The sequence below is a fragment of the Gouania willdenowi genome, chromosome 17 (assembly GCF_900634775.1).
Source record: "Gouania willdenowi chromosome 17, fGouWil2.1, whole genome shotgun sequence".
Taxonomy (NCBI): domain Eukaryota; kingdom Metazoa; phylum Chordata; class Actinopteri; order Blenniiformes; family Gobiesocidae; genus Gouania; species Gouania willdenowi.
The window spans coordinates 15,171,733-15,184,888 of record NC_041060.1 but is presented as its reverse complement, the minus strand read 5'-3'; the positions used below and the strand labels follow the sequence as shown (position 1 = coordinate 15,184,888).

The 13,156-nt window shown below is 43.1% G+C and overlaps 1 protein-coding gene across 1 annotated transcript in view; it reads right to left on the bottom strand.

Moving 5' to 3' along the window:
* The window catches only part of ak5 (adenylate kinase 5), a 77,149-nt gene that overhangs the window by 35,952 nt on the left and 28,041 nt on the right, over nt 1–13,156 (bottom strand). Inside the window, exon 7 of the mRNA XM_028473582.1 lies at nt 3,902–3,992. Within this exon, the coding sequence (XP_028329383.1) occupies nt 3,902–3,992 (91 nt within the window). The remainder of the gene's footprint in view (nt 1–3,901; nt 3,993–13,156) is intronic.

Sequence of the window (13,156 nt, the reverse complement as noted above, 5' to 3'; positions counted from 1 at the left end):
GCCTCAAGTTTGGTGACTGCGTACATGTATGCACTGTTCTTAGTCTCTCGGAGACAAAGAGAGATGCTGATCTGCTCCCAAAGCGGACTTTGTTTTTCAGAGCTTGAGGTTCACAGTAACTCTCCCTGGGTTGAAGTAATGATTGGAAACAACACTAAAACCCACTTTGCTGTCACTGGAGGCGTTGCAATGTCACCATTTCAATAGGAGTCTGTATGAATAGGTCAGCATGAAAAGAGCTTTGGAGTGTGAGGGTGAAAATAATCAGTGTGAGCTTTACACTTTGAACACAGGCAACCATCATTGCTAATGCGTTCAGTAGCATACGCCACATTAGCATGATGTTAAAATCCAATTAAATTTGTCATTTCACAGTCTCTCAGCAAGAATGTCATGGATGTGAGGGGGGTTTGCATGTTCTCTCAGCATGCGTTGGTCTTCTCAGGGCACAGCTATGACCTCTCACAGTGGAAATGAGGCGTTAACGGTGCACCTTGATATATCAGTGCAAGGTTTAAACACCCTGCGACCCCGATCGGGGTCAGATTGACTGCCTTTGTAATGATTGGACATAAATTCATGCTTTTAAAAGCTTTGTGTTGTGATTGTTATGACTATTTTCTCAACAATTCTCTATTTTGTTAAATAAATGATGCATAATGAGCTCCAAATATTTGGCCACAGGTGTAAGGGAACGAACACTTGCCATTTGAAGAACCTACTTTCTCTTTGAAAAACATTTCCAAGGGGGAGAGGATTGTCCTGCATACCTAAACAATCTAACCCCACTCCTTCCTCTTGTAATCTAAACAAAAAGAGCCAAGTAGTCTATTTTAACAATACCGGAATTTAAACCTCAAGACCCCCATTACAACACGGGGAAGACTTTATGCATACTTGAAATCTCACCTCATTATTCTCCCCTCTGATACTGTGAACTCTAACCTCAAACAATCTTTTATGACCCCAAGGACGGAGCGACAGAACGCCCACTTGGGCCAATTGATACTTTTTCTTTGTCTCAAACATAGACTGTAAAAAGAATGGACGCTCACGGGGAAGTGAAGCTTTTTTTTTTTTTTAGAGCTCCCCCTGCTGACTGGCTGCAGTATAGGTCATAAACCCCGCCTCCTCAATGATAACAGATGGGATGTTGGTCAAACTGTAAAGTTAAAATACTCATCACATCATTTTTTTCCAAACCTAAACTCTGCTGTGATCATTAGTTATTATCACCCTACATTGTGTTCAAGTGCTCATTTTTCTGTGAAGTTTGCTTTTTGAGGTTGAAAAATGGGATTTGACGCCATATATGACGATGATTGACAGCCTGGTCTTTTTTGAGCTAATAGTACTTGTACTAACCTCTATGATCTGATCATCTGAACAATACGTTGGTAGAATTTCCAGTGAGAAAGATACTTAAGTTTGTGGCGTAGCTGGGCTGCGTAACTCATCAGGGCAGTACGCTAAATGGGCGGGCGTGTTACCAGGGCTGCTCCCGCCGGACCCTACTGCGCAGACTCTGGCTCCAAATTACGTCAAATTTGCAAGATGGCAGCGCCTCTAAGCGCCGTATTTTGGCTTCAAGAACGTTGAGTGGGAACAGCTACAGTGCGCGGCCACTGGTCTCAAACATGATAAAGTTACTATGTTTGTAAACAATATTCTAATTATCTATGCAAAAATTGAAGATGTATAGCTTGTCTCATCATCTAGAGTTCTTTTCAGGCAATTTTCTATCCACCAGAAAGCTATTAGCTGTTATTGTGTGCAAAAGTGTCCAAAAATGTCTAGAAACTTCACAACTGTTAGTTTAAGGATAACTACTGTTTAACCATCTCATAAAAAGAAGCATAACATGATTTTTGATAAGAATATTCACCAGTACAACTCAACCATTTTTGACGCAATACTGTTATTTTTCCAGGCATGTTTAGTATCAAACTGATTGATAAATCATTTTATTTTAGGCTGTCATATTGAAACTCCAGAATAATTCCTCATGTCCTCATCACCCACTTCATGCACATGCATTCAGACACACCTTTAAATTTGCAAAAGATAAGGCGGTTACCCTTGCTGACCAGTCCTAGGCATGACTTTTGAATAATTAGGATTATCGATCCCCTCTGGGAGGTGAAATCTCCAAGTCTCCTTTTAAACAGATCTCCCCCCAGACGCAAATTCAGTGAGGATGCGAGCGTCTCTTGCTCACACATCCATGTTTCCCCTTTGTTCATCTTCTTTTTAAGTTTTCTAGTTGAAAGTTGAGTTTTAATTTGCGTGGTTCAAACAAACCTTGCCCACCAGCAAAGCCTCTGACGCTCATGTTGACGTGCGCAACAGCTAATATCGCAGTCTCACTGCGGTACGCCACACTCCCAGGTTTCAAAACCCGCTGCGAGAGGCCAAAGGAGCCTCGGATCGGGTGAAAAGGGCGTTTCTGTTTTGAACTCAGACACACCGGCTGGCACCAACGACCACTGCTTCTGCATCAGAGAACACCTGCAAGTTCTCCCCCTTTATTATGATTTTTATTTGACTGTATACTCTGCATTTTTATTCAATATCTAGTCTAGATTTTCTTAGCGTAGTAATTTCACTTTATTATGGTATGGCTTGTTTCGCTCCAAAACACCAGGACGAGGTGCAAGGAAGGAGTGATTATTCCATTCAAAAAGAATGGGGACAGCTCCACCAACAAACTAGTGCATTTGATCGCTCCTTCATGTCAGGGCTAGGGGTTAGGGTTTATCTCTCCGGATGTTGATGACCCACTTTTTTCACAGCTCATCCTCTTCTGGGATGGTAAAAAACTCAAAGCAGAATTACATCAAGCTGAAGCTGTACACTTAAGGACGCAACAGTGGTATCTTGATGTGCTATCGTCTCTTGTTTGGAAGGTAAACTTCGGCATTTTGGATCTCATTGTGTGGACACACAACCACACACACAGGCACAATAAAACGAAACTATGAAAAACATGTTTCAAAAGTGTGACGGCTCACTTCTCCACTGTTTTGACTGTTTCGAAAGCGGTAACAGGAAAGATGTCAGCGGTCTTATTTTCAACCGGAAATACGTCACGTGTCACTGTGCATTTAGACCATTAAAATGATCAAGATTTATGTTATATATTGCCAATTTGAGAAAAAATGTCTGACTTTTGGTCCATATCGCCCAGCCCGAATGTCACTGAACTCGGTTAAACTTGGAGATTGGAATTTTCAACTTGAAAATGCTGAGTTCCCAGTAAGTGTTTCTCAGTCAGCTCGCTTCTTGATTTCTGTTCTACATCAATAATCACGGTTTCAGGAGTCAGAAGTTGTCGGCTTACCCCCACTCATGAAAGAGTTTTGATTGTAAATATTGACCAAGTTTAATATTTTTTGATTATCGGCCTCAATCCGTCTCGGAGCAACTTATCGGGACAAATTATCTCTTAGCGTACCTCAGACCACAATCTTATAGAACAATCTTAAAACATAAGATTATTTGGCGTTTGCCATAAATGTGAAGGGTGAAAATGGGGACAAAACCAGCTCGATTGTCTTTGTGTGTACCCCGCATTACATCTTGACTCCGCTTTGTGGGAGGGAGGCAACAACAACAACAACAACAACAACAACATAGGACTGATTATCAATTTAACTGGAACAAGGACACGACTGCTCAATGATATCAATGTTGAAAAGTTGAATTAAATGGGCAAGGAGGAATACATTCCTGCTCAGACAATGCAGTAAAGCAACAAGGGCAAAATAATGCCATGGCTGATGAAGTGAAAACAAACTCTCCAATTTTTTGAATGCATTAAGAAGCTGTTAAGACTACATTAATGTCCAAATTTTGATTCCTTTTTTGATGTCGGGCTTTTCATCATGAGGGCTTATCTTACCAGCCGTAGGTTCATTGGAGGGAAACAGTTTGTTGTCCAAGGTCATGCTGATATCAGAGAAGACCTCCTCTTCCTCCCGGTCAGCATCCAGCTGGAATGAGAGGCCAAAGAAAAAAAAAAAAAAGTCCACATCATTTGTGAGTTAATACCTTCATAGAGAAATTGAACACTGTTTTATTTCCCAGAGAGACTAGTGCAGAGGGTTTGACAGAAGCACAGATGCACTGACCTGGACCTGAAACACGACAAAACAAATGCTGTGGACACGCTCAGTTCGTTAATCAGCTGTGACATCGAAAATGCGACTCATTACAGGAGCAGACATCAGAACATGGCAGCTATTCCCCATTCGACTTATGCCTGAAGCTTTGATTACACTGCAGTAATTAGTTTTTCCTTTGTGTCAGTCGGTCTCTTAAGGATTGGGGATCGGCTAACTCACTTTGCATCCACAACACTAAAATTTGCACTGAAGAATTTTGGTCAATTAGTGACTGAAAAGAGCCCATTGATGCTGACTTCTCTTCCTTCTTCACATCCTCATCCCTTTCTTCTCATCACAGCGCAAAATACAACTGGTTTACTACTTTCAAAAAATAAAAACAAACAGGACACATTAGCAACCAGTTTCACATTATTTTCAAATCACTGGATGTGTTCGTAGTAAGAGTGGAGGCCAGTCATAATGTAGAAGGAGGACAAACTATAACAACTTTGGGGGGTTTTCAAGGAAACAGTCTGAAAAAATATTTTTTAAAAAAGGAAACTGTCTGATATGAATTGTGTGGGAGACTTACTGGAGCTCGGAAAGGGATTTGAAGTCCACCTACAGACCACGAGCAAAGGAGATAAGACAGGATTCTCAGGATAGGGCAGCGTTCCAAAAATTATCTCTGAAGCTCAAACTACTTTCTCTTCTGGTATCAAAGATTTTTTTTTTTTTTTCTGAAACCACGCTGATGCTCACTCAGTGGTGGCACGTAATTTGTTTAGGCACTCAGAATCAATCCCTGCATGGTGTGAATTAGAACAAGGCCCAGGAAGTGGCTAAACCCCGAGTCGAATGAGTACACAAACCCCCAGGTGGCTGCAGACCCTGACTCAAATAAGCCAAAGCTATCGCCTCCGCTACCCCGTGTGACAGGCGTTGCTTAGTAACAGGCTTACCCCTTACAGGGCGGAGCCCAAGAGACGGAGAGCTGATTGCTCACCCTGAAGCTCGCTGTCATTTCCACATACACACGCACAGCGCGTACAGGACACACCAGAAGAGGTCCCTGCTCATCCTCTGAGGCAGGGAAAGCTGTGTGGTCAATAGGAGAACATGAACCTAACACCTTCGGTACAAAGCAGGGTTGGGCTTCAATATTATACACACATCGCCAGGGAAGAACTAAGTACATGATGAGTGCACTGACGCTTAGCCGATGCTAAAGCCAGTAGCCACACCGCTTTCAGGGACACAAACTTCAAGTTTGCACATCCTATTGGTTTAAAAGGAGGGCGCTCAAGACCTTCCAGAACCACAACCAAGTCCCATGGCGGCACCAGCAGCCTGGAAGCAGGGAGGAGTCTGTGTCCCTCTCAAAAAATGAACCATCAGCAAATGCTGACTCGCCGTTTTATCCTCAAAACCCACATGACAGACAGCGATAGCCGCCAGATAAACTTTCACCGTGGAGAAAGTTCTCTGTTTGTCAATCAGCTCCTGCAGAGATAACAATATCACTTCCACGGAGCACTGAAAGGGGATGTGTTCGGCCCGGCGACACCAATTCTCAAACACCCTCCACTTGCATTCGTACAGAGACCTGGTAGAGGAAGCCCGAGCATTCTGCATTGTGGAGATCATACGTTGTGAGAGACCCACGGCAAACAGATTGCGCCACTAAGTGGGTCTGGGTGAGAATGGAAGATTGTGGCCCCTGCCTGCAACAGTAAGTTCCTCTGCAGTGGGAGAAGCCGGGGGAGAGAGATTTACCGGCGCACAGCAGCCAGTGCATGGCAGGCCAAGGCAGGGCCACTAGGATCAGGCTGTGCCCATGCTACCGCCTACTGGTGAGGGTATCAGGGCCAGTGGCAGAAAGCATAAAGCAGCACGCGTGGCTAATCGTGTGCTAACGCATCTACCCCTAGGGAAGCCCCCAAACTGAGAGAAGAACAGAGTACACTGCGCGTGTACAGATTTACCCCGGCTCGTGCATAATGGGTCCATATCTGTTCCACAATCTCCGGGTGAAGCCGCCACTCCTGATAATATGGTGCACCCCTGGACAGCAGGTCCACACCTAAATTCACGGCTCCCGGGATATGTGTTGCTCTCAGCGAGAGGAGCCAACCACAACTCAACAGGATTAGCCCCTGCGCCAGCTGGTGCAACTGACGAGAGCACAACCCGCCCTGACGGTTGATGTACGCTACCATGGTCGTATTGTCCATCCTCACCAGGACATGGCGACCCGTGAGAAATGGAAGAAAATGCCTCAGTGCAATGAACACTGCTGAGAGTTCCAAGTAATTGATGTGGGAGCGCTGGAGATCCGCGCTCCAACACCCTCTCACTGATTGTCGCTCATGCACCACTCCCCAGTCTGTCAGGCTGGCGTCTGTGGTGACGACCTTCCTGGACATGACGATGCCCATCGACACCCCAGGCATCAGGAAAGACAGGGCGCGCCAGTGGCGCAGAGACCCGGCACACTCCGACGTGACCAACACCCTCCGTGTGGTCTAGTCCACACGGGGCCAACCACACCTGGAATTCCCGCATGGCGGCCGAGGCAAGTCACCAGGATGGCTGACGCTATAAGCCTGAGTAGCCGGAAACACGTCCTGAATTAGACGAGCTTTCCCGGTTGAAAAAGCGCAAGACGCTACAAAGGTCTCCATTCTCCAACTGTGCCAAAAGCAACCAGTCATTCAGATACGTGGTCAAGTGACCACTCAGTGGAGCCACCGCTGCTTCCGTGCACTGTACAAACACCCTTGCGCTCAGAGACAGGCCAAAGGGGAGGACCTGGTACTCGTAACATATCCCCTGGAAAGCAAACCACAGGTACTTTCTGTGGGGAGGATAAATTGGAATGTGGAAATACGCATCCTTCATGTTGACAGATGTCAACTAATTGCCCTGACACACCATGCGCCAGATAGTACCTGGAGTAGAAGCCGTTTTGACACAGTGCGGGAGAAACAACAGAAATTGCCCTTTTAATTAGTAGCGAGAGGATTTCCTCCTGTAAAACACGGGTTGATTCTCCCTGGGCCTGTGAGTGAAGGATGCCAGCAAATAGGGGTGGGACGGCAGCGAACTGCAGCCTGTGTCCCCCTATTATTGTCCTTGACATCCAAGGCAGAGCTGCGAGCTTGGCCCATCTCCCCCCGGAGGAGAGAGCGGCTGCCTGCGGCCGCCTGTCCACTGGGAGGGGGCCGCACCGTAGTACGGTGGCATCCACTAGTGGAGGGACTGTGCGCCCCCCCCCCCCCGCTCTGGAGAATGGGGAACATCCAGTTGCATCACCGTGGAGGAGAGGAGGGCCGTGTCAGGCCGCACTCTTCTTCTTCCTGGCCTGGATAGGGAGCGCGGGGGGCTGGCGTGGCCACAACCGGTGCAGCCTTTGGTTGGTTTTCTGGCACGGTGACCTGACGGTTGTAGAGATCGAGGCCTGAACAGTTTAGAGCTCTTAAACTGCACACCCTGAGGAGCCGGGAACACATTGCGATGAGCATGTGGAGACAGGGGGAGGCAGAGCCGGAAGGCCTTGTTGCCTTTCTTCTTTGCCTTGCAGCGCCTCTGCATAGAGGCTAGCCCCAAGCTGAGGATGCCTTCTGGGATGATGGAAATGTCCAGGATGTCCAACAGCTCCGGGAAGATGGGGAGCAGCTGTCTTGCCATACCCCTCATTGGGGGGAGTCGCTTCCCTTCATACCGGCACCTGGTCACCTCCATCATGACTGCGGGCCACGGGATGGACAGGCAGGCGGCGGTGTGCCTAAAGACCTATGTCTGTGCTGGGGAAGGGAGAAGCTGGAATGCTTCCCTTCACTCCCTCCGTAGAGCCAGTAGGCTTTTGAGTCCAAGCCGGGGTGACAAAGATGTTGTCCTCCTCTTTGTCCTCTGAGATGAGGAATTCCAAGGTCACGTCATCATTGTATCCACAATCCAAATGCAGAGTGTCCTCTCCGGGCTGAGGGACAAAGGCGGCGACGTCGGACTGGAAACCCCAGCTGAGCTCCGAACAGGTGCTGGTCTCCACACACACACACACACACACACAGTTCCTGGTGTGATAAAATGCATTGGGCCCACTGCATTCATTTATTTGCATGTCCTCCTCCCATTTTTTTGCTTGCATTGTGAGCTCCGCCTACTATACATATTCATTAGAGGGAAATGCGCTAAATGAATTGAGGGCACATTGCGACGTGGTCCTGATTCCCTAGGATTTGTACGGCTTATTAGCGCGTAGAGTGACGTTTACCCACATTTTAATACCCCTAAACCTTTAGTGAATCTGCCCCTGAGTGCTCTTGTTTATCATTTCATTAAATATCACAATCTCGTTTCACCTATATACAACTTCATATTCCAGATGGGGTGCATGTGGATGATTCTATTAGGGAGTTTGTGATTTTCTGGTATTTCCACCATGCTGTGAGAGTTTCTGATATTTTTATGGTTCTGAAACATGAATGCCGTTTGATTGACCGATGGAGAAATGGTAGGTCTGACATCTGAATGTCTGCACAGGGTCTTTGTTTGATGTCCAACCATTATCAGCTTGATTTGGGCAGATCCATTTGAGTAAGTATTGCAGATGATTTGCTATGCTGTAATGAAAAAAGTTGGGTGCGTCGGGTCCTCATGATAATTTAGGTTTTTGGAAGGTTGATAATTTAATTCGGGGAGATTTATTTTTCCAGTAAAAGCATATTATGATGGAATCCAACGTTTTAAACAAAGTGCAAGTAGGATGTTTTGGAATCATGATGAATGCGCTGAATATTGTCGGTTATTGTTTGGAGAAGTGGAGTGAAATTTAGACTAAGCGGCTTCGACATCCTGGGGGAAATATTGATACCCAACTTCAACTAACCCTCATCAATTACTGCATAAACTCATGCTTAACATCTTATTTGGTCAACAACTTGTCTCTACTTGTTTCTCGCAACACTTGATTGGAAATCCACTCATTTGTGCACACACAGGTGTGATCTGAGAAATTGGCTGTGATACTATTGTTAAAGCTGCAGGGGAACATAACAGCTGTGTTCGTGTAAAACTAGCAGAGACACCCGTGCTGTGCCTGGTGCAGCATAAAGTCCCTTCATTGTCCTCATTGTGTGCCGTTGTTAGTCATTTATTGTGGGCTCACTTGAGAATATAAAAACAAACAGATTGCAGAGAGAGAAAGAGCCATTGTGTTTCTTAGACTCACTTTGTTGCTTTCTTGATGCTACTGTAGCCAAGACAAAGTGACAATAGCACCTCTTAGAGAGCGGGGGCAGTTGATAGGCTCTCAAAAGGTTTAAATCCCTCTTTCTTTTGATCCCAGGTGAACTATAGAAAAACTGTTTTAGAACACCTTGAATTAATCAGATTGTTTGGTGACTAAGTTATTTTAAAGATATTGAATATTCCAAGGTTTATATATCAGTATCATCACTTTTAAGTAAGATATCATCTTATTCTGTACAGTATATTGCAGATTTGTACAATCATTTGTGGACAAGTATGATAAAAATGCTACTCTATTATGGTGTATAAAACCATCCAAGGATTAGCCCCTGCTTTTTTACAGGAACTTATAAAAGGAAAGAGAAAAAGCAGGTAATGAAAGAAAGCCATGAGCTTCATAGGAGACTGCCTAGTTCCTCAGACTGTGGTTTCATATCGTGTCTCTCAACAGTGGAATGATCAACTCACTGATAAACGAGATTCGCCCTATTTATCTAACATTACTAAAAAAAAAACGTTGTTGGAGAGTCAATACCACTCCCACAGTCGTTTAAACTGTTTTTACATTATTGTTTGTGACCTCAAATGACCTTTCACATATTATTTTATATTTATTTTATGGTTGAGTACAAAACCGTATGCAAAGCACTGTGGAAAATTATTCAATTGACTCATTTTCACTCTTGTACTGGGGAAAGTGTTGAATAATTTCAGCATTGTGTGAAAACGTTAGACTTACAACATGGTGGTGCACTTAAGCACTTAAGCATTGATTTTAATGAATGCAGTGGTAATGGTTTAATTTCGCTCAGGCATCAGTGTCTACATTTTAGTCTTTTTTTTCGTTGCATGTTTGAAATTCATTCTACTTGTACATTTATTGTTATAGTTTGATGTATTGTGGCTTTATTGGTCAGCCAAGAGATTGAAGATGGAAATTAGCCTTTGCTCTAATCTGGCACATTGACATATTGATAAATATGTTCTAATCCAACCTGATAAAATACCACATTTTATATTTTTCTTTGACGGGCTGTTTTTGTTCTTTTTTCTTTAGTATTTTACCTCTGCTATTTTAGTGAGCCTTGTCTAAATTGGGAAAAAACAGACCCAATGGATAGTGTTTCCATCTGAGCAGTGCAGATTTACATCTGCTCACTCAGGCTGTGAGTAGTACATTGCTTTTTTTTTTAATTACATTTTCTGTTGAGCCAGATCTTTAAACCAGCAATTTAAACTGAGCAGAATAACCAGAAAAACCCAACCTCAAAGTCTATATGAAATAATAAGTGGAAAAAAAACAGTCTCATAACAGCGACAGTTTTTTGGAAAAGAGAAACTTTAGAGTTATCTGGCACACGGTAGTTTATTGGTAGGCGCGGTGGCTTATGGGTAATGTAGTAGTGGTAGGGAAGTGCATTGTGTGTATGTCCCACTACTTATGTTGTACTTGGCGAATGATAGTTGATTAATAATGATATTGACTTCTGCCGTACTACCTTGAACAGGATAAACTGAACTGAAAGTTTTAATTGGAAAATCTTGGTTGTAAAAGTTCTGAACTACTGTCAGGGAAAAGCACCAAAACTAGGCTTAGATAATAATTAAAGTGCTGTACTCCCTTGTGTAATTTGAAAACCTGTTTAAAAGCAAAGCGGCTTTGAGCGCAGCCAGAGAAGCACTGCTTTCTCCTCCAACAATGTCATAAAAAAATATTTTTAATCAAAATATGGGCACAATCACATTTAGATCTAACCCTTCACCAATCAATCCTATATATTTATAAAAGTGAAAATAAATGTCTACTTTCTGAGTTTTTAGGTTATGTTAAACTGTTTTTTAATTTTCCAAATTACATATATTTTATGATCCATTAAAAGACAGTAAATCCTAATGTATAGCTCTATAACTACAACCCATATCTAAACCTCTGTCTGATGATTAGCTGTGTCATGAATTCCAAATGCCAAATAAGGTTAGTTGGATAAATGAAAGAGTACTACAATAAAAATAATTAACATTGCCCAGGCTCATCTCACAGGGGGATTCATTGTTAAAACGTATTGGATTAGATTGATTGAATGGTGATCAAACACATCACAGCCAGCCATTTGACAAAGCGGCTGTTCCAAGAAGATAAACAAAGAGTTAAAAGCGATGAGTAAAGTGACAAAAAATTAGTAACAGGTGGCAAAAAAAACCCGTAGTCCTAAAGTGTCAGAAACGTGGCAAGAAAAGAGAGAAAAGTTACTAAAATGGGCCAAAAGCAGACAAGAGTGGCAAAACAATAGTGAGAAAGGACAAAAACAGGCGAAATGTAGAGAAATTCGGTAACGAGTGTTATTTGTTGGGCAAAAGGTATCTTATTTGGATGAAAAGTGCCAGAAAAAAAATGGTTAAAGAATTGACAAAAATTGGAGAAAACTGTCAAAAAGAACTTGCAAAAATGAAAAAAAATCGGAAAAGGGCACTGTACATTCATTGGCAAAATGTTTTCCCTTAGAACACCCTCACTGAACCACAGCACCAAAGCACACACCACCTAATTGCAGAAAAAAGCTTGAGTATTAAATAATATCAGTTTAGAAAATCCCGAATAACAAACCAAATGTCTTTGTGGCAGTTGTTGAGCAGATATTCCGTACACTGCCTTTAGCACCGGAGCGATGATGATGATACTGAGACTCAGACGGATCAATGCGACTCCCACTAGAGGAGTGGGCTGTTGTTTGCTGAGCCAATATCTCTATTTGCACTCAACTCACACAAACAGCAGGTAACTCGACATCCTCTGCACGAAACAACAAATCCAATAATGATCCCAGACGTCTCCAGTTAATGCAGTGTCCTCTCCTCCTCTAGCATTTCACTTTAGCAAAAAAACACAAATAACCTACTCTTACGTGTCTAAGCCAGTGTCATGTACTGAGTTTGCATCGTACTGAGATTGTATATGCGCACTACAGGAAAATTAATTTTTGCTAAAACAAAAGAATAATTAATTTTTGTTTATTTTTGTTTTCAAAGTAAATGGACACGTGATTTACTTGTTTATTGGATTGGGTTAGGGTTATAATCTCAGTACGGAGGTAAACTCAGTATGTGACACCGGGTACACACAAAGATTTTTTTTAGCTGTTAAAGACCCTGCACATGAAAATACAAAATCAGGCATAGAACCATTTTAATCATAACCATTCTGCCCAATCACCGATCTTCTTCAATCCTCGGAAATGCCGAGTTCCGAGTTGCTTTGAATGCAGCATTACGTGTTTCTCAGTCTTCTCAGGTTTCTTGAGTGGCTTCATTCCATTCCACATCACAAATCACAGGGTCATGAGTTGGGAATCATGTTTAAATTTAATATTTTTTCTTTTGTGGGCACTCTTAACAGGCCTTTGACCACAGGATAATCTAATAAATCACAAGATATTCTGGTGTTTGCTGTCCGTGGTCGGTACGCACTGCCCCATTCTCTTTACGTGTGTAAAGATAATCGCTGGTTACTTTACCAAGAATCATAAAATATTACAGTTCCTGCAGAGACACAGGCTTAACATTATCTAGTATTGAAAGGCCTTAACAACTACAAATATGACTCTTATCACTGAGTGGCTGACTCGAGGTTGATATTTTCCAATCTTGTCCATCGTATTTGAGCAGGTGCTACTGTATGATATGATCATGAACACAACTTCCATATTATATATAGTAAGCTATTTAAAAGATAAGATATAAATCAATAAGGTCTGACAGCAGTTGAAGCAAGCAAAAGTGGTGATGTTTCAAAATAAAAT